The sequence below is a fragment of the Rana temporaria genome, chromosome 2, assembly GCF_905171775.1.
Source record: "Rana temporaria chromosome 2, aRanTem1.1, whole genome shotgun sequence".
NCBI classification, from domain to species: domain Eukaryota; kingdom Metazoa; phylum Chordata; class Amphibia; order Anura; family Ranidae; genus Rana; species Rana temporaria.
In genome coordinates, this window is record NC_053490.1 from 509,912,815 (window position 1) to 509,933,772 (window position 20,958).

Below are 20,958 nucleotides of genomic sequence, written 5' to 3' on the forward strand. Positions count from 1 at the left end.
ATTCTCTATGGAGATAATTCACATCTCCACTCCAAAAGGCCTGAAGCCGAACGCCTGAAGCTCAAACAAGTTCTGGACCCTTTTTTGTCGCCGCGAATCGGGCTGATTTGGGCGTTTTTGAACATTTGTATTCCCATAGAAACTAATGGAAACGCTTGATTCAAGCATCTAGCACTAACAACAAGCGTTTCTATGGGCGTTTTGTCGCTTTAATCTGTTCTGTGAAATAGAATATTCACCCAGGAAGAAGATAAAAAAAAATCTACAAACATAGCAACAAATGATGAAAGAGATGAGCATTTTTCCTATTGGCTAAGATAAAAAACGTCAAAGTTCAAAAACGTCGGACAACGCTGTATGCAAACGCGCGAATACGTGTTAATACGTGCGACAAAACACCAGAAAAAACGACCAAAAATGATACGCTCAGGTGTGAATGCGGCCTTAAGGCAACAAGAATAGCAAAAACGATAAATCTGAAAATCATTTAATTATCGTATAAATGTCTAAGAAGCCAGGTATATGGCGACCATAATATCATGAATATAATTCATAACAATTCAGAATACATAAAAACAATCATAATTGAATACAGCGTTGTCTCAAGTATTGTGATGAGGCCCGACGCATTTCAGGGAAATTCCCTTTCTTCAGGGGCGTGTCCTTCTTTGAGGCATACAAAAAAAAAAGATTGGCAAAAGATATAACATACTGTGTTTCCCCGAAAGTAAAACCTACCCCGAAAATAAGACCTAGCGTTATTTTCCAGGAGGGCTGCAAAATAAGCCCTACCCCGAAAATAAGCCCTAGTTTAAAATGCTTGTAAAACCCTAAAATCCACTCTATTACAGTAGTATATAATGTACAATGTGTGTGTTTCTGTAATATAATTGCGTGGAGGAGAGCTCCTGCAGGTCACAGAAGTGCAGAGCGGCGCTATGACGAAGGTATTTGGCACAATTATATTACAGAAACACACACATTGTACATTATATAATACTGTAATAGAGTGGATTATAGGATTTTACAATTTTAACTCAGTTCACACTGGGGATTCCTATCAGGCGGGAAGAGGAGACAGCACATTACATGGTAAGACCTACCCCGAAAATAAGCCCTACTGTGTCTTTTGTTGCCAAAATTAATATAAGACCCAGGCTTATTTTCGGGGAAACACGGTAGAACAGATGAGCATCGTTGAGAAAAAAGAGGCACAAAGTAGCCTCCAAAAAAAAAAGGGGCACATAGAAAATCACGCAAAAAATTACCAAAAAAAAAAAAAAACATGAAGGTTTTACCCGATACGATTGCCAAAGATGTGACCAGATAATTATTTGTGGAAAGATGTACTAAAATGAATCTACTAGAATGAAGTCGAAAAACAACTTAAACCAGCCCGATTAAAAAAAAAAGCAAGGCGGTTTGGTTTAAGCGGTCTTATAATATATATATTTTTTTTAATCAGGCTGCTTTAAGTTGTTTTTCGACTTCATTCTAGTAGATTCATTTTAGTACATCTTTCCACAAAGAATTATCTGGTCACATCTTTGGCAATCGTATCATTTGGGAACTTTTATGTTTTTTTTTTCCGTGATTTACTATGTGCCCCCTTTTTTTGGGGGCTACTTTGTGCCTCTTCTTTCCCAACAATGCTCATCTGTTCTATGTTATATCTTTTGCCAATCTTTATTTTTTGTATGCCTTTTAGATATCATTAGTCTTCAAAGAAGGACACGCCCCTGAAGAATGGGAATTTCCCTGAAACGCATCGGGCCTCATCACAATACTTGAGACAAAGTTGTATTCAATTATGATTGTTTTTATGTATTCATGAATTATATTCATGATTTTATGGTCACTTCTTAGACATTTATACGATAATTAAATGATTTTCAAATTTATAATTTTTGCTATTCTTGTTGCCTTTAACCACTTAAGACCCGGACCAAAATGCAGGTAAAGGACCTGGCCAGTTTTTGCGATTTGGCACTGCGTCGATTTAACTGACAATTGCGTGGTCGTGCAACGTGGCTCCCAAACAAAATTGGCGTCCTTTTTTTCCCACAAATAGAGCTTTCTTTTGGTGGTACTTGGTCACCTCTGCGGTTTTTATTTTTTTGCTCTATAAACAAAAATAGAGCAACAATTTTGAAAAAAATTCAATATTGTTTACTTTTTGCTATAATAAATATCTCCCAAAAATGTATAAACATTTTTCCTCAGTTTAGTCCAATACTTATTCTTCTACCTATTTTTGGTATAAAAAAAAAAAAAAAATTGCAATAAGCGTTTATCAATTGGTTTGCGCAAAATTTGTAATGTTTAGGGGATAGTTTCATTGCATTTTTATTCATCATTTTTTTTTACTACTAATGGCAGCGATCAGCGGTTTTTTTCGTGACCGCGACATTATGGCGGACACATCGGACAATTTTTTTTTTTTTTAAAGGTAAATTTTTATTTTGAAATTTTTGTACATACAAAACAGACAATACAACAAACACACATCCTAGGCGAACATCACCCGGTACATCATTTTACAAAACTTTGGTAGCTGGTACACATTGAGCATTTTCATAAAAACGCACAGAGAAAGGTGGGAGAAAAACCACAGAATCGTTAATTTACTCACTTAGTTCTATTCAACGGGCAGAGGTATCAGTCAAAGTTCAAGGAGCAGGAGGTATGGTGCTCTCGGAATCAACCCAAGAGCCCCAGACCTTCAAGAATTTTTTTGGACACCCTCTGGCCTCATATGTCATCTTATACAGCGGTATAGCACGATTGATGGTGGTGAGCCAGAAGACAATGGTAGGTAAGGATGGAGACTTCCAGTGGAAGGTTATAGACTTCTTAGCATAGAACAGTACTATCCGCAGGAAGGTTTGCATATTCTTAGATATAGTCTCGTCATCAATGTGGCCCAGTAAACACCTCAGAGGATTACATATATTGGGTATCTCAGTCAGCGAGCTAACGAAGGCCGTGACCTCCGACCAGAACTTTCTAATCGGAGCACACTCCCACATCATATGAAAGAACGTGCCATCGGCCGCGCCGCATCGGGAGCATAGCGCTGAGGGGATTCTGCTGAGTTTGAACAGTAAGCATGGTGTGAAGTAGGATCTATATAACAGTTTGGTCTGTATTACCTTGTCACGGGACGAAATGACAGAAGGGACCTGGAGGGGTAATACCTCCTGCCAGATCTCCTCCGTCAGTTCAGGGATGTCGGCTCTCCAGCTAGCAGCCGCTTTGCTCAGCCTTTGAGTCGTAGTGTGCAGGAGAGACCCATAATATGTGGAGACTAACTTGGTGTGCGAGGGGTCAGTTAGTAGTCGCTCCAGCCGAGAAAGCTGGACGACTATGTTACGAAGGCCAAACTGCGTTGCTGCAGTGTGGCGTATCTGTAGGTAAAGGAAGTAAGCCGTGCGTGGCAGATTATAGTCTCTACGAAATTCCTCAAAAGTACGAAACACATTGCCTGAGAACAGATGTAAAATAGTTTTTACCCCCCTTTTCGACCAGTATCCCCCATCCGATCTACGGAAAAATTCCGGAAGGTTCGGATTCCCCCAAAGTGGAGTGTTCGGTGAGTATGTATTACTGCTGGAGGGGACTTGCAATTTAGTGAGTTTAATAATCCGTAGAGTCATAGCTATAATACTCGTTCCCTCCCGCCCCCCAAGGGACATACGATGAATCAAATTTTGCAGGGATTCATAGGAGGTGAGGATGGCTGCCTCCAATGCAGTGGCTGCATTGTTGGCTTCGGGGTAAAACCACCAGTGTACGTGGGCCAATTGAGAGGCAATATAATACATTTGAAGGCAGGGGAGGGCCAATCCGCCCTCCAGTACATCGGACAATTTTGACACATTTTTGGGACAATTGTCATTTTGACAGCAAAAAATCCTTTAAAAATGCATTGTTGACTGTGAAAATGACAATTGCAGTTTGGGAGTTAACCACTAGGGGGCGCTGAAGGGGTTAAGTGTGACCTCATGTGTGTTTCTAACTGTAGGGGGGTGGGGCTGGACGTGTGACGTCATTGATCGTGTTTCCCTATATCAGGGAACACACGATCAATGACAGCGCCACAGTGAAGAACGGGGAAGCTGTGTTTACACACACCTCTCCTCGTTCTTCAGCTCCGGGGACCGATCGCAGGACTCCAGCGGCAATCGGGTCCCGGCGCTTCGGACCGGGCACTTAAAGGGGAGTTCCAGCCAATATTTATGTTTATTAAAAGTCAGCAGCTACAAAAAGTGTAGCTGCTGGCTTTTAATAAACAGACACTTACCTGCTCCAGCGTTCCTGCGACGCGCCGGCCGGGGCTCCGCTCCTCTCCCCCCCTCCCCGGCCGGCGTCTTCATTGTCACTGTGGGCACCCGGCCGTGACAGCTTTCGGCTTCACGGCCGGGCATGCGTGCGCGGCCCGGCGCTGCGCTGTTTGATTGGACAGGCGATCGCCTAGGACCTGTCACGTGTCCTAGGCGATCGCCTACAGGGAGGGGCTGCCAAAAGGCGATTAAGCTTAATCGCCTTTGCAGCCCCTCGGCGGAAGGAGGAAGTGGGACAGGAAGTCCCCTTCTCCTGAAGCCCCCACTCCCCCCCCAAAAAAATTACATGCCAAATGTGGCATGTAAGGGCGTGAGGAGTGGGATAAGCGGAAGTTCCATTTTTGGGTGGAACTCCGCTTTAAAGAGGACGTACAGGTACGTGCTTGTGCCCAGCCGTGCCATTCTGCCGTATATGTGACGTATATGTGCAGGAGGCGGTCCTTAAGTGGTTAAAGTCCCATCCCCTTGCTAGGGGGACACCCCTTTTTTTCATTCTCCAAACAGAAGGGATGTTGGCAACATAATTAATCTATCTCTGGTACAAAACTATGTTTTAGTTTTCATTCATACAGCGGTGTGTGTGAATGAACTACAAGCCCTGAAAACCTTTACGGCTGTCGGATTGTAGTTTTCAATTAACTACCCCGGCGCTGTGGAGTGCCGTGATAGTTCATCGATTATTCCTGTCAGTGTATCTGCTTGCCTATGTAGGGCACACAGATACACTGACAGATCTGCAAGAGGTAAAGTGAAAATACTGCGCTGTCTGAGATTAAACGAGAAGAAAAAAATGTGTATTTGACACAATACAAACCATGTGAGATACACACCATAGAGAGCAAATGTTCGAAAAAATAGCTGCGCTGCGATAAAGAAAAACTAATAAACGCTGGTAAACAAAGCTAATCAACGCCCTCTAGTAACTTTCTAAACCACCACTGCGCACAGGACAATCAAGAAAGTTGAAAAGAAAATAAATTCATATAAAAGTGTCCATAAATCACACCGATCTTCAAGTGATTAAGCAGCGATTGATCAATGAATGGTATCTTTCTTGAAGAAATCTTGATACAAACTTGCCCCCACAACCCTCGTTTGCGCCCCCCCCAAAAATTTTTGAGCACCAGCCGCCACTGTTTGTTTATGTTATTTTAACCACTTAAAGCGGAGTTTCCCCCTAAAAACACATTTCTAACATTAGAGCCAGCATACCAAGGACATTTACTGTATACAGGTCTTTTTTTTATACCGTTATATTCGGATTTCGTCCAGGGCTTCCGGGTTCTGATGACTGCGGGACTGGGCGTTCCTATCCTTGCCTCAGGGTTCTGATGACTGCGGGACTGGCCGTTCCTATCCCTGCCTCAAGGTTCTGATGACTGCGGGACTGGCAGTTCCTATCCCTGCCTCAGGGTTCTGATGACTGCGGGACTGGCCGTTCCTATCCCTGCCTCAGGGTTCTGATGACTGCGGGACTGGCCGTTCCTATCCCTGCCTCAGGGTTCTGATGACTGCGGGACTGGCCGTTCCTATCCCTGCCTCAGGGTTCCGATGACTGCGGGACTGGGCTTTCCTATCCCTGCCTCAGGGTTCCGATGACTGCGGGACTGGGCGTTCCTATCCCTGCCTCAGGGTTCCGATGACTGCGGGACTGGGCGTTCCTATCCTTGCCTCAGGGTTCTGATGACTGCGGGACTGGGCGTTCCTATCCCTGCCTCAGGGTTCCGATGACTGCGGGACTGGGCGTTCCTATTCCTGCCTCAGGGCTCCGATGACTGCGGGACTGGCCGTTCCTATCCCTGCCTCAGGGTTCCGATGACTGCGGGACTGGGCGTTCCTATCCCTGCCTCAGGGTTCCGATGACTGCGGGACTGGGCGTTCCTATCCCTGCCTCAGGGTTCCGATGACTGCGGGACTGGGCGTTCCTATCCCTGCCTCAGGGTTCCGATGACTGCGGGACTGGGCGTTCCTATCCCTGCCTCAGGGTTCCGATGACTGCAGGACTGGGCGTTCCTATCCCTGCCTCAGGGTTCTGATGACTGCGGGACTGGGCGTTCCTATCCCTGCCTCAGGGTTCTGATGACTGCGGGACTGGGCGTTCCTATCCCTGCCTCAGGGTTCTGATGACTGCGGGACTGGGCGTTCCTATCCCTGCCTCAGGGTTCTGATGACTGCGGGACTGGGCGTTCCTATCCCTGCCTCAGGGTTCTGATGACTGCGGGACTGGGCGTTCCTATCCTTGGGTTAGATGATTGACGGCTGGTGAAACAGTTCCCCTGTCACACAACGCGCGTCACCAGATTTCCGGAAATAGCCGAGCTGCGAGTCGGCACTATACGGCGCCTGCGCCCGCCGTGTAGAGCTGACTGCGCAGGCGCCGTATAGTGCCAACTCGCAGCTCGGCTATTTCCAGAAATCTAGTGACGCGCGTTGTGCGACAGGGGAACTGTTTCACAAGCCGTCAATCATGTAATCCAAGGATAGGAACGCCCAGTCCCGCAGTTATCAGAACCCGGAAGCCCTGGACAAAATGACAATATAACGGTATGTACGGAGAAAAAAAAAAAATGACCAGCTGCTGGGTCGCGGGCGCGCACCCTCGACCCGGTCCGATCGCCGCTGGAGTCCCGCGATCGGGCACAGGAGCTGAAGAACGGGGAGAGGTGTGTGTAAACACAGCTTCCCCGTTCTTCACAGTGGCAGTGTCATTGATCGTCTGTTCCCGGATATAGGGAAAGGCGATCAATGACGTCACACGTCCAGCCCCGCCCCTCTACAGTTAGAAACACATATGAGGTCACACTTAACCCATTCAGCGCCCCCTAGTGGTTAACTCCCAAACTGCAATTGTCATTTTCAAAGTAAACAATGCATTTGTATAGCACTTTTTGCTGTGAAAATGACAATGGTCCCAAAAATGTGTCAAAATTGTCCGATGTGTCCGCCATAATGTCGCAGTCACGGAAAAAAAAAACGCTGATCGCCGCCATTAGTAGTAAAAAAAAAAATTATTAATAAAAATGCAATAAAACTATCCCCTATTTTGTAAACGCTATAAATTTTGCGCAAACCAATTGATAAACGCTTATTGCGATTTTTTTACCAAAAATAGGTAGAAGAATACGTATCAGCCTAAACTGAGGAAAAATATGTTTTTTATATATTTTTGGGGGATATTTATAATAGCAAAAAGTAAAAATTATTGAATTTTTTTTTCAATGAAAAAAGTCCTCTCCAAACGTGAGGTCTGTCATTTCAAACAAAAACACCCAAATCACAGACATCACATTTGGAGAGGACTTTTTACACTCGGCCTTCATTGTGGTGAGTGGGGTGTAGGTGACTTTAAACATCACGTTTGGTGTTGTATTCACTGATCATTTATTTTACTATATGTGAATTTAGATATCACGATTGGTGTATATCACGTTCAGTTTTCCTTTATCGCAGCGCAGCTATTTTTTCTAACAGATCTGCAAGAGACCTGCATGGCACCAGAAATCTCCCAATTGCTTTTCAATGTACATTTTTTTTTTACCTGCAAAAAAAATGCATTTGGGCAGACTTAGCAATATAGGAGGGCTGGTATCTTCGGGTGGAACCCCCTTCCTTGACTGCTTGGGGCACCACCCTTATCCCCTCCCCGGGGTCCACGTCTGCGCAGGATCCTCGTGTGACGAGTCTAGCTGGTTGGAACTACTCTCCTCTACACTTTACCTACTCTTTCTTTCTTTACTATTCCCCTTTTTCTTTTTTGCTTTTAGATATACAGTCTATGCATGTACAGAAAACATTTCTTCCTCAAGGTATGATTAAATGGATGACCGAGACCTCCAGATAGGCCTATATGTACTGCCACTGTGTTGGGCACACGCTCTCTTAGAGCCGAGCCTCAGCCCTGGTCGGTCAACCAGCTAAGCCTTATGTTGGATAATTGCAGGATGCACTTACGATACCTACGGATGTCTGATGATGCTTTCTTATTTCCCACCTCTCTCCCCCCCTTTTTGTTTTTTATCCCTCTATCCCCTCTTATTTTTGTGTTTTGTATTGCAATTTTTAAACCTTAAAAAAATTATTAACCACTTAACCCCCGGACCATATTGCTGCCCAAAGACCAGAGCACTTTTTGCGATTCGGGACTGCGTCGCTTTAACTGACAATTGCGCGGTCGTGCTACGTGGCTCCCAAACAAAATTGGCATCCTTTTTTTCCCACAAATAGAGCTTTCTTTTGGTGGTATTTGATCACTATTACGCTATAAACAAAAATAGAGCGACAATTTTGAAAAAAAATTATATTTTTTACTTTTTGCTGTAATAAATATCCCCCAAAAATATATAAAAAAACATTTTTTTTCCTCAGTTTAGGCCGATACGTATTCTTCTACGTATTTTTCGTAAAAAAAAAAAAAAAACGCAATAAGCGTTTATTGATTGGTTTGCGCAAAAGTTATAGCGTTTACAAAATAGGGGGTATTTTTATGTCATTTTTATTAATATATTTTTTTTACTAGTAATGGCGGCGATCAGCGATTTTTTTTCGGTACTGCGACATTATGGCGGACACTTCGGACACATTTTTGGGACCATTGGCATTTTTATAGCGATCAGTGCTATAAAAATGCATTGGATTACTATAAAAATGCCACTGGCAGTGAAGGGGTTAACACTAGGGGGCGGGGAAGGGGTTAAGTATGTCCCTGGGTGTGTTCTTACTGTGGGGGGGGGGGTGGCCTCACTAGGGGAAATCACTGATCTTCTGTTCATACATTGTATGAACAGAAGATCAGCATTCCACCTCCTGACAGGACCGGGAGCTGTGTGTTTACACACACAGCTCCCGTTCCCCGCTCTGTAACGATCAATCGCGGGTGCCCGGCGGCGATCGCGCCTGCCGGGCACACGCGCAGGAGTAGGGGGCGAGCGGGGGGTGCGCACGCGCCCCTAGTGGCCGCTCTAAGAGCCGACGTTATACTACGGGCTCTCTCCCAGAAGAGCCGACCTGCCGCCTTAGAATGACGGCGGCTGGTCGGCTAGTAGTTAAATTATAAACCTCAAAATAATTGTCAATTAAAAAAAAAAAATATATTGCATTTAATTCTTTTTTAATGTAAACTTATCCTTTAACCACTTGCTGACCGCCCACCGTACATTAACTGTGGCAAGGCGGCCGCTGTGTGCCAGATCACATGCCTAGTATGTGACCTGACAATTCCAGGTCTGGCGGTGGCCTGCTCCCTCTGAGATTATGCACAGTGGGAGCTGATTGGCAGGTATGGCGGACTCTACATCCGCCAATGCTTTGGTACACAGGCAGAACTGAAGTCTGTCTATGTAAACAAGGCAGTCAGTACAGAAGGCATATATCTCATGTTCCTGTAAAGCAGAAACACAATCCATGCCATCTCCTAGTAAAAGCACCTCCCCCACTACACTGAATCACCAGCTAGGCACACAAAGTGTCAGTGTCCGATTTGTCCGCTGCAATATTGCAGTCCCACTATAAGTCGCTGATTGCCGCCATTACTAGTAAAAAGCACATCCAATGCACACGTTTATGTTAGTGTGTATGTGGGGGGCAAGAGACTAAAAGACATTAACGGTTAATTTTATTTGTAAATAACAAGTTATACTTACCTGCTCTATGCAGTGGTTTTGCACAGGGCAGCCCCGATCCTTCTCTTTTCGTGTCCTCTGCCAGCGCCTCTGGCTCCTCCTCTTTAGCCAGTGCCCCCAATAGCGATCCACTGGGGGGGGCACTGATGTGTGCTCACTCCTGAGCCCCGCTCTATGCATACATAAAACACACAGAGCCATGATTCAGCCCTGCCCCCCTCAGTCTTCTCATTGGCTCACTGTCTAATTGACAGTAGCAGGAGACAATGGCTCCCGCTGTGGTCTCAGCCAATGAGGAAAGAGACCCGGGAGAAGCTCAGCTCTCGTTTTTTCAGCTCTTCATTTTCCAAAAAAAATTGAAAAAAAATTGCAACTTAAAAAAAACTCGCCATGCCTCTTACTAAATACTTTGGATTGTCTACTTTCCAAAAAGGGGTCATTTGGGGGGGTATTTGTACTGTCCTGGCGTTTTCTGGCCTCAAGAAATTATAGGCCGTCAGTACATCAGGATTAATACATTTTGAGATATATACAGTAGACCATAATTTGTGGACAGTATAACTTTCCTACAGACTAAATATTAACAAATAAACACCGATTTGGGGGTATTTAGACCAAGGAAATGTAGCAGAATACATTATAACCTACATTGTTGAAGAAAGTTTGTTATAAGATTTAGCAAATCTAAGAAAATCACTTTTTTTTTCTTTAAATGTTTGGTCATTTTTTGTTTATTTAGCAAAAAGTAAAAAACCCAGTGGTGATTAAATACCACCAAAAGAACACTCCATTTGTGTTAAAAAAAAAAAAAAACACTATATAAAAATTTCTTATGGCTACAGTTTTGTATGACCGCACAATTGTCATTTAAAATGTGACATCGCTAAAAGCTGAAATTTGGCCTGGGCAGGAAGGGGGGTGAATGTGTCCAGTTTTGAAGTGGTTAAAAAAAGTGTTTTATTAATTTTTCTAATCTTTAAATTTTTAAAAACTTTTCTTTTTTACCATCACAATGGAGCTGATAAACGCCTGTGTGACATGCTCTTTTTAAAGAATACGTTCACTTATAAAAACAGGCGCAGAGCACCTGAGGGTTACCAGCACTGAGCCATAGACTTCTATTCCCTGCGAGTTTTGTGTGCTGTCTGAAAGTGCACCAGACCTATATGCTATAATAGAAGTCTATGGCAAAGTGCAGCTAACCCGCAGGAAAGCCACAGGCGAACTGTGCTGCACCCGCGTTGCGGGTAACCAACAGTGCATCAGTGTTAAAGCAGCCTTAGGCCCCTTTCACACAGTCAGTATGACCCAATCGGGCCCTTCATTCACCTCTAAGGTGTGGTGGATGTAAATGGGCTTGTGTCCATTTACAAACGCCTACCTCCAATCCAATCCTCAAAAAAAAGAAAAAAAAAAAAAAAAAAAAAGGAGAGAGTAGAGTGGCCTGCCATCCACCCGCTCTGCACCTTGTGGCCCATGACCGTTTACCAAGCCACTTACGTGGCCCTTGCTCTTCAAAAGGTTGGGCACCCCTGGTGTAAGCTGTCTGCATGCAACTCGTATGGCTAGGCAGTTTCACACTGAAAGAAGGAATCAATGGACTATCAACAGCACCCTGGTAATTCATTGAGAACTATAAGCCGACAGCCACAAAGGCTGTCGGTACTTGTCGTTTTCCCTTCCCCGAACTCTAAATGAATGATACAGCTGGGAAGGCAGAGCCCCGCATGCCTACTTTTTTTTTTAAAGTGTGACAGCGAACGGGGGGGAGAAGATCCCTAGCTTGCTGTCACAACAGGGGATAGGGGGTGTGGGGGCAGTGCTACAGTAGCATGTTACACCCTGAATATGGGTGCAACATGTTTCGAAAGGTGAACTTATCCTTCAAAAAGTGTAAGTCCACCCTAAAACTAAAATCCCTGCACCTACAGAAAACCACATTCTAAGACTAACCTATCTAACCCTGTAAAGAAGAAATCAGTACACATACCTTTTTTGAAGCTGATCTGACCCGATCTCCAGTGGTGGAAGCTTAGAAGAGGACACAGCCGACAACTGCTGTGAAATGAATGGGGAGTGACGTCACCCATAGACTTACTATGGGGCTTCCGTTGTCGGCTGTGTCCTCTGCACACGCCTACACAGAGAAGCTGCCACTGACAGCTCAGCGTGGGATCGGGTCAGGTCGGCGGCAGAAAAGGTATGTATACCGATTTCTTCTTTACAGGGCTAAATAGGTTAGTGAGGAAAAGATGATCCGCACTCCGGTCATTGCTCTTTAAAAAATCGTTGTTTTTATTGAAAAGCCACAGTGACCAAACGCTAATGAGAACAGTTGGCGCGTTTCAGCCTATAAGGACTTAGTCTCATAACCCTAGATAGGTTAGTGTTAGATCGTGGATATCTGTAGATGCAGGGTATTTGGTTTGAGGGTGGACTTCTACTTTACAAAGAGACAAATGATACCCATAATGTCACCTCTGCCCTCCTTTGAATCATGCGTTATTAGCTTCTTACCCAGCCATGAAGACCAGCAAACCCTGGAGATGACCAGAGCTTATCGCTTCCAATCTTATTCACAGAATTTTCACTCTCCATCTTGACACCTGCCATGGAGGTCCCGGGTACCAAGGAAAGACAGGCGAGTGTGGGGCTACATAACCGTTAATGTGGAATTGATCACTTTACAGCTGCCCAAATCACTTCCACAATTAAAGGGGTTGTAAAGGTAAAAAAAAAAATCCCCTAAATAGCTTCCTTTACCTTAGTGCAGTCCTCCTTCACTTACCTCATCCTTCCATTTTGCTTTTAAATGTCCTTATTTCTTCTGAGAAATCCTCACTTCCTGTTCTTCTGTCTGTAACTCCACACAGTAATGCAAGGCTTTCTCCCTGGTGTGGAGTGTCGTGCTCGACCCCTCCCTTGAGGGGGCGAGCAGGAGGGTCAGGACGCTCTCTACGTTGCAGATAGAGAAAGGAGCTGTGTGTTAGTGGGCGTCCTGACTCTCCTGTAGTCCAAGGGAGGGGGCGAGCACGACGCTTCACACCAGGGAGAAAGCCTCACATTACTGTGTGGAGTTACAGACAGAAGAACAGGAAGTGAGGATTTCCCAAAAGAAATAAGGACATTTAAAAGCAAAATGGAAGGATGAGGTAAGTGAAGGAGGACTGCACTAAGGTAAAGGAAGCTATTTAGGGGATTTTTTTTTACCTTTACAAAACTTGCGCACAGTCATGGAGGATATGCGGGCAGCAGAAGAAAGGCAGCTGGAAAGAATGGATAACCTTTCTAAGAGGCGGTTTCAAGCACTACGTCAGGATGCACAGGAAGCTATGCGCCAGGAGGCAGAAATTGCCCGGCAGCAGATGGAGCAGTTGGCTACCTTCAACCAGGCCTTCCTAGGTGTCCTTGGTCAGCTTGTTCAAGTGATTGGAGCCAATCGTCAACCCAGGTCACCACCCAGACAGTAGTGCCTTTCATGCAGCACAGGACCTGTACCCATGTTTATGTTTAAAAATATTTAATTAGAGTGGGTTTTAAAGGTTAGATTTTTTTTTTTTTAAATAGGCTCCTTTGAGCCATCAGCGATCACACAAGATTGGACACATTTGCTCCTTGCTGCACATGGTTTTCTTTGTGCTGCTGCTCTGATTCCCTTCTGCCTCCTTTGCGTTATCACCCCCCTTGGACGGTGGAGCCTGGATTTCAACAAAGGGCACCCCCGATCGCTTAATTTCTTCTCACTTTTGCATGTGTAGATGTAATTGTGAATATACTTGGCATTTTTGGTTTACCTTTTCCTTTAATTTCCTTTTTAGATGTTTTTTTTCTTGGTCTGAATTTCTCACTTCCTGTTCCTTCTCAGTAAACCTGACAACATCATCTGAGCTGTGTTTAGTCAGTCAGCACAGCTTATTGAACAGCTTACTGAGGAGGAACAGGAAGTGAGAAATTCATACAAAGAAAAAACAAAAACATTTTTTTTATTGGAAGTGAAATTGAAGAAAAAGAAAAAAACAACAATGCACTAGCTTAGGGATATGCAATTAGTGGATATCCAACTGTTTCAGAACTACAATTCCCATGTGGCATAGCAAGACTCTGACAGTCACAAGCATGACACCCAGAGGCAAAAGCATGATGGGACTTGTAGTTCTGCAAAACAGCTGGATTTCCGCTAATTGCGTATCCCTGCACTAGCTTAATAAAAAACAAACCTTTACAAGCTCTTTATTGTAAACAATGTTTCTACATTATCAAAATTTTGCCTTTACAAAATATGTAGGAAGATGATTTTTTTGTGGAATAAAAAACAAGAACGACTTCTCTGAGTATGTCTGATTTTATTTAGCATATAGCAAAAAGTAATTAAAGATTTTAATTATTCACGGTAACAACGTTAACGTTAAGGTGCCTCATCAGAGCCTGACGTATTTCGCTGCACTCTTCTTCCATATCCTGTGCTGCTATTACTGGTACTGGCTCTTCTGGAGATGTATTCCAATCCTGGTCAAAGTCTTCTCCATGACTTTCACAAAGATTGTGAAGAGCACAGCACGTTAGGACCATGGATTTGGCAAGTTGAATGTCACTGTCATTCCTCTTCATAAGACACCTCCATCTACCCTTAAGTCTTCCAAACGCATTTTCCACTACAACACGTGCCCTGGATGTTTTCTTGTTGTAGATTTGCTGCTCTGTTGTTAGGCGGCCATTGTCAGGAAATGGTTTCAGGAGCCAATTTTGTAAAGGATAGGCAGAGTCCCCAAGCACATAATAGCCAACATTCACCCCACAAATGTTCTTAGTGCCAACAGGGTACAGGCCTCCCTGGCCAACCCAATCCCAAAATGTTGACAATCGGAGAACCCGAGCATCATGCAAACTCCCAGGCTTTCCTACATTCACATTCCAGAATAGCCCCTTGCCATCCACTACTCCCTGGAGGATGATGGAATGCCAGCCTTTTCGGTTGAAGTAGTCAGTGTGGTATTCTTGTGGTGCTATTATTGGTATGTGTGAGCCATCAATAGCACCAACACACTGTGGAAGGCCCCACCTGTTCTCAAAGTACTCAGCCATGTCTTTAAGCTTTTCCCTGTTAGGAAAATGAACAATTTCAGGAGCTAGCAATGTGCACACAGACTTACAGAAGTCCTGCACACACCGACACACTGATGATTTGCTGACACCAAAAAGATGGCCTATACTCCTGTATTCACTGTTGGTAGCCAGCTTCCACAGTGCAATGGCAATTCTTTTCCTCACAGGCAAACAGGCTCTGAAGTTGGTGCTTTTCTTTTCCATCACTGGACGTAGCTTGGCACAAAGGAATGAGAAGGTTTCCTCTGACATCCTTAAATTCTGCACCCACTGTCTGTGTGTGAATCCTGGGACGGTCACATTCCACCACTCATTGGCACGAGGGAAAGCCCAAATCACTGGTCGGCGGCGCTGCTTTGCCAAAAGGAGAAGCATCTGTAAAAAATGCAGTGTGTCAGTGTATATAGGTCAGTGTGTGTGGGTCAGTGTGTGTGTGTATGTGTAGGTCAGTGTGTGTGTGTGTATAGGTCAGTGTGCGTGTGTTTCAGTGTGTCAGTGTGTGTGGGTCAGTGTGTGTGTCAGTGTGTGTATAGGTCAGTGTGTGTTTCAGTGTGTGTGTGTGTATAGGTCAGTGTGTGTTTCAGTGTGTGTAGGTCAGTGTGTGTATAGGTCAGTGTGTGTGTGTGTAGGTCAGTGTGTGTAGGTCAGTGTGTGTATAGGTCAGTGTGTGTATAGGTCAGTGTGTGTATAGGTCAGTGTGTGTATAGGTCAGTGTGTGTATAGGTCAGTGTGTGTATAGGTCAGTGTGTGTATAGGTCAGTGTGTGTTTCAGTGTGTCAGTGTATGTGTGTGTGTGTGTGTGTGTGTTTCAGGTAAGTCAGTCAGTTGTGCTTACCCTATAGCGCTGCCGTCTTTGTCTTAGCAGCACAAATTTATACTTCTCCTCCCGGCTACACATCCAAGCTAAAAGTTTTCTTCTCTTTTCGGCTGTGTTTCTCATTGCCGCTCGCAATCTTCTCTCATACAGTGCGGTATGTATTTTGCCTATAAAGAACCAAAAGGCTAGCAGAGAAAAGACGAGCTGCTGAATGACCTCCATTGTTGTTGTTGTTGTTTGGCTGACGCTGAGTGACGCTGCATCACGTTTCTCGTCGCACTAGTGTGACATCATGAGAGGCATTTTTTCTAAAACCTGTATGGCCCTGGCAGTCCGACTTGCAGTGGAAACGCTCACCAGAATAGACCGGACCATTCAAACCCGTTCCATTCTAAACGACCCGAACCGATCCGCTCAGTGGAAACGAGGCATTGGTGTTCCCAAAGTGGACCTCTATACTTACTTTGCAGCTATTGAAGAATAGATAGAAAGGTGCACAAACTAAAAAGGTGTACAACGCATAAAAAAAATAAAAACCCTGTGAAAGGCCATTTTAAATCCAATGAAATTCCACCCTTTAATCTTTAAAGGATAAATACCGTATTTAATCGGCGTATACCGCGCACTTTTTTCCCCCGTTAAATTAGGGGGAAATCGTGGGTGCGCGATATATACGCAGATACCCGCTTCCCACGCTGTGTTTGAACCGACCACCGACATATAACGAGGCAGTACACTCGGGTACACTCGGTCACGCCCTGTGCCGCCTCCTAGCCTTTATGCGAGAGTGGCCGAGCGTGGCCGAGCGTGCTGCGCTCGGTATATGTCGGCGGCGACGTTCAAAAACAGCGCGGGAAGCGGGGATCGACTCAACAACATTGCGGGAGAAGCGGGGAGGACACCACCAGGGCCGCAGATGGACGCCGGACCGGAGAAGGCTGCCGATGGATGCCTGTCAAGACACCAAAACTGTAAGTAATTCAATTTTTTTTCCCAGGAATTTCCCTTCTACATTAGGGGTGCGCGCTATAGGCAGATAAATACGGTAGTCTCTTAACAGTTGATCCCTTTACCTTTCATTATCAAATTATATAATATATACACACATACCGGTGGTCTGTGACCTCTATTTTTATAAACAAAAACCAAAACCGTGAGGTTTCCCAATGTAATACCCCAGCTGCAGCTCCATGTAATGCCAGACCCTCTGTGCATTAAATATCAATAACATTTGAAAAGAGAATTGTGCTTACTTAAATGCTATTCTATATACCACCCCTTTCCAATAATTTAAGGAAGAATAGAATAGCATTTAAACAAGTGTGGTTACCTTTAATTGTCTGCCAAGAGATGTACATGAAAACTCACCTCTTTCACATTCTGTAACGTTTCAGGGGTGATTGTGAAATCCACTGGACTTGGGGTCAGCTTTGTCTTCTGAGGCTACAGAGACACAAATAAAATAAAGATCCAAATCCAGTTGCTCCTAGGTTGGCCATACAAGGCCACAGTATAAAAACAATACTATTTTATTGAATAGTGCGGTTCACATATGTTGCAACGTCAACACACATTAAAGTGGAAGAAAAGCCAAACTATTCTTAAAAATGCCCCCCATTCTTCTACCTATCCTGCACACCCTGTGTAATAAAGATCTGTGTAGTTACCTATAAACCAGTCTGGTCATGTGATCCTGCAGCTCTGTCCCCCCTGTGTAAGGGAGCACCTAATATCCGCTGTGATTTCTGGGAGCTGTAACCTCACCCATAGGCTCCCTCAGTTCAGCCATTATCGGCGCTCCCTCCTCTCCCCTCTGCAGCAGCCACTCACTGACACAGGGGAGCCTAAAGCCCAGTGCACACAAAGAGATTAACCACTTAAGGACCGCCTCCTGCACATATACGTCGGCAGAATGGCATGGCTGGGCACAAGCACGTACAGGTACGTCCTCTTTAAGTGCCCGGTCGCGGGCGCGCGCCCGCGGCCCGGTCCGAAATTCTGTGACCGTGGCCGCTGGAGTCCCGCGATCGGTCCCCAGAGATTTAGAACGGGGAGAGCCGTGTGTAAACACAGCTTCCCCGTTCTTCACTGTGGCGCCGTCATCGATCGTGTGTTCCCTGATATAGGGAACCACAGTCAATGAGGTCACACCTACAGCCACACCCCCCTACAGTTAGGTCACACTTAACCCCTTCAGTGCCCCCTTGTGGTTAACTCCCAAACTGCAATTGTCATTTTCACAGTAAACAATGCATTTTTTGCTGTGAAAATGACAATGGTCCCAAAAATGTGTCAAAATTGTCTGAAGTGTCCACCATAATGTCGCAGTCACGAAAAAAAAAAAATCGCTAATCGCCGCCATTAGTAGTAAAAAAAAAAAAAAAAAAAATTAATAAAAATGCAATAAAACGATCCCCTATTTTGTAAACGCTCTAAATTTTGCGCAAACCAATCGATAAACGATTATTGCTATTTTTTTTACCAAAAATAGGTAGAAGAATACGTATCGGCCTAAACTGAGGAAAAAACATTTTTTATATGTTTTTGGGGATATTTATTATAGCAAAAAGTAAAAAATATTGAATTTTTTTCAAAATTGTCGCTCTAATTTTGGTTATATCGCAAAAAATAAAAACCGCAGAGGTGATCAAATACCACCAAAAGAAAGCTCTATTTGTGGGAGAAAAAGGACGCCAATTTTGTTTGGGAGCCACGTCGCACGACCGCACAATTGTCAGTTAAAGCGACGCAGTGCCGAATCGCAAAAACTGGCCAGGTCTTTTTGCTGCCTAAAGGTCTGGGTCTTAAGAGATTAATCAGACGAATGATCGTCCTTTATTTTTTTTGCATGCTGATCTCAGATCGAATCTAAAGAGTTTACTAAAGTCACCAAAATTTGGAAGCAATGTTGCAATGCATTTGTATTGCATTTTTTGTCACAACAGCTATACTGATTAAAAAAAGGAAAAATCGTACGATCTGGCATTTTCTGAAAAATATTTGTGCATGTCCGATCAAAAAAAATAAATAAAAATTGGATGAACTGTCCTAATCGGTTCTTGAAAGCTTTGTACTAATGATCCGATTATTGTACGATCGCTTCAAAAGCGGTATTTTTCCATACGATTTTCTGATCGTGTGTACCGGGCATAAAGGATCAAGTAACCAGACCAGACTGAATTAAAGATTTAAGAAAAATAGGCAAGTACACAGATCCTTCCTACATTGGGCATGCAGATTAAGCAGGAGGGAATATTTTTAGAAAGGCTTCGCTTCCACTTTAACCCCTTGGCGCCAGCTGCCACTGGCCCTTTAAGGTTTTTGCTTTTCAGGGAGGCGGGGCTTATGGCCACGTGATTGGCTACCACAGCGGTCACATGATCGGAAAAGTCGCAATCGGGAACTTCCCGTGATCTGCCGGTCACTGTGCTGGGAACGAGCAAGGTGCACGCTCTCGGCACAGCTCTGTCGTCGCTATTGCACGCAAATATGCAGCCGCTCGGCGCAGAGAGGCCACATATTTGCATGCATTCGGCGCCAAGAGGTTTAAATAACTCTAAAAACACGCTCCTATGTCATAGTACAAGGCCTAGGAAAGACAGCTGACAGAAGAGATTGTAATGTGTGTGGCCAGTTTTGCATCTGCTTAGAATAAATGTAAATTAAATTTTCAAACAAATCAATCTTCATACAATTCATCCATTTCATGAAACCTGCACCCATTTCCATACCATTCTTTTCAGGGCTTATTCATACCACAATGTGCGTTACCGAGCATATAAAGAATGTTCTCAGAGAAGTCCTGCTGCAATGCGTTGTTATAATACCGTATTTATCAGCGTATATCGCGCACTTTTTTTTCCCTTAAAATAAGGGGAAAATCGTGGGTGCACGTTATACGCCGATAGCCGCTTCCCGCGCTCAATTTGAATGGAGCCGCCGACATATAACGAGTGCAGTACACTCGGCTAGGCTCGGCTTCGCTCGTTCTCACACATAAACGTCACAGAGCGTGCGCACGAGCGAAGCCGAGCCTTGCCGAATGTACCCGAGTGTACTGCACTCGGTATATGTCGGCGGAGGCGTTCGAACTGATCGTGGGAAGCGGGGACTCGACTTGAGGCGCACGCTGGAGAAGCCGGGAGGACACCACCGAGGCCGCAGACGGACGCCGGACCGGACGATGGACACTAGGCAAGACACCAAAACTGTAAGTAATAAAATCTTATAACATCTTTTTTACAGGAATTTCAGGGCAACTTTAGGGGTGCGCGCTATATGCGGGAGCGCGCTATACCCCAATAAATACGGTATATTGCAGAGCCAATCTTTTTCCTTTTTTTGTAATCAGATTTTACAGCCGTGGCCAAAAGTTTTGAGAATGACACAAATATAAAATGTTCACAAAGTCTGCCGATTTAGTGCTTTTAGATCTTTTTGTCAGATGTTACTATGGTATACTGAAGTATAATTACAAGCATTTCATAAGCGTCAAAGGCTTTTATTGACAATTATATGAAGTTTATGCAAAAATCAATATTTGCAGCGTTGACCCTTTTTAAAGGCCTCTGAAATTCGCCCTGGCATGCCGTCATTCAACTTCTGGGTCACATCCTGACTGATGGCAGCCCATTCTTGCCCATTTTTTTTTTTTACCAAAAATATGTAGAAGAAGAATACGTATCGGCCTAGACTGAGAAAAAAAAAAAAAAAAGACGCTTTTTTTGGTTTATAGCACAAAAAATAAAAACCGCAAAGGTGATCAAATACCGCCAAAAGAAAAGCTCTACTTGTGGGGAAAAAAGCACGTCAACTTTGTTTGGGAGCCACGTCACACGACTGCGCAATTGTCAATTGTCAGTTAAAGCGACGCAGTGCCGGAAGCTGAAATTTCACCTGGGCAGGAGGGGGGTATATGTGCCCAGTAAGCAAGTGGTTAAATGACCTTGTTGTTTGAGCTACTTCCAGCTCATAGCTGTTGTCCACATGGACCTGTAGAATGACTCAGAAATGGACCCGGTTCTCAAGGTTTATGCATTGCTACATGACTCTCACTCGTAACGCAAATATGTTTTAC

The 20,958-nt window shown here is 44.4% G+C and overlaps 1 protein-coding gene across 1 annotated transcript in view; it reads right to left on the reverse strand.

Annotated features, from left to right (window-relative positions):
* VPS26C (VPS26 endosomal protein sorting factor C) overlaps positions 1-20,958 on the reverse strand; it is a 58,342-nt gene that overhangs the window by 12,554 nt on the left and 24,830 nt on the right. Inside the window, exon 5 of the mRNA XM_040338966.1 lies at positions 17,250-17,324. Coding sequence (XP_040194900.1) covers positions 17,250-17,324 — 75 coding nt within the window. The remainder of the gene's footprint in view (positions 1-17,249; positions 17,325-20,958) is intronic.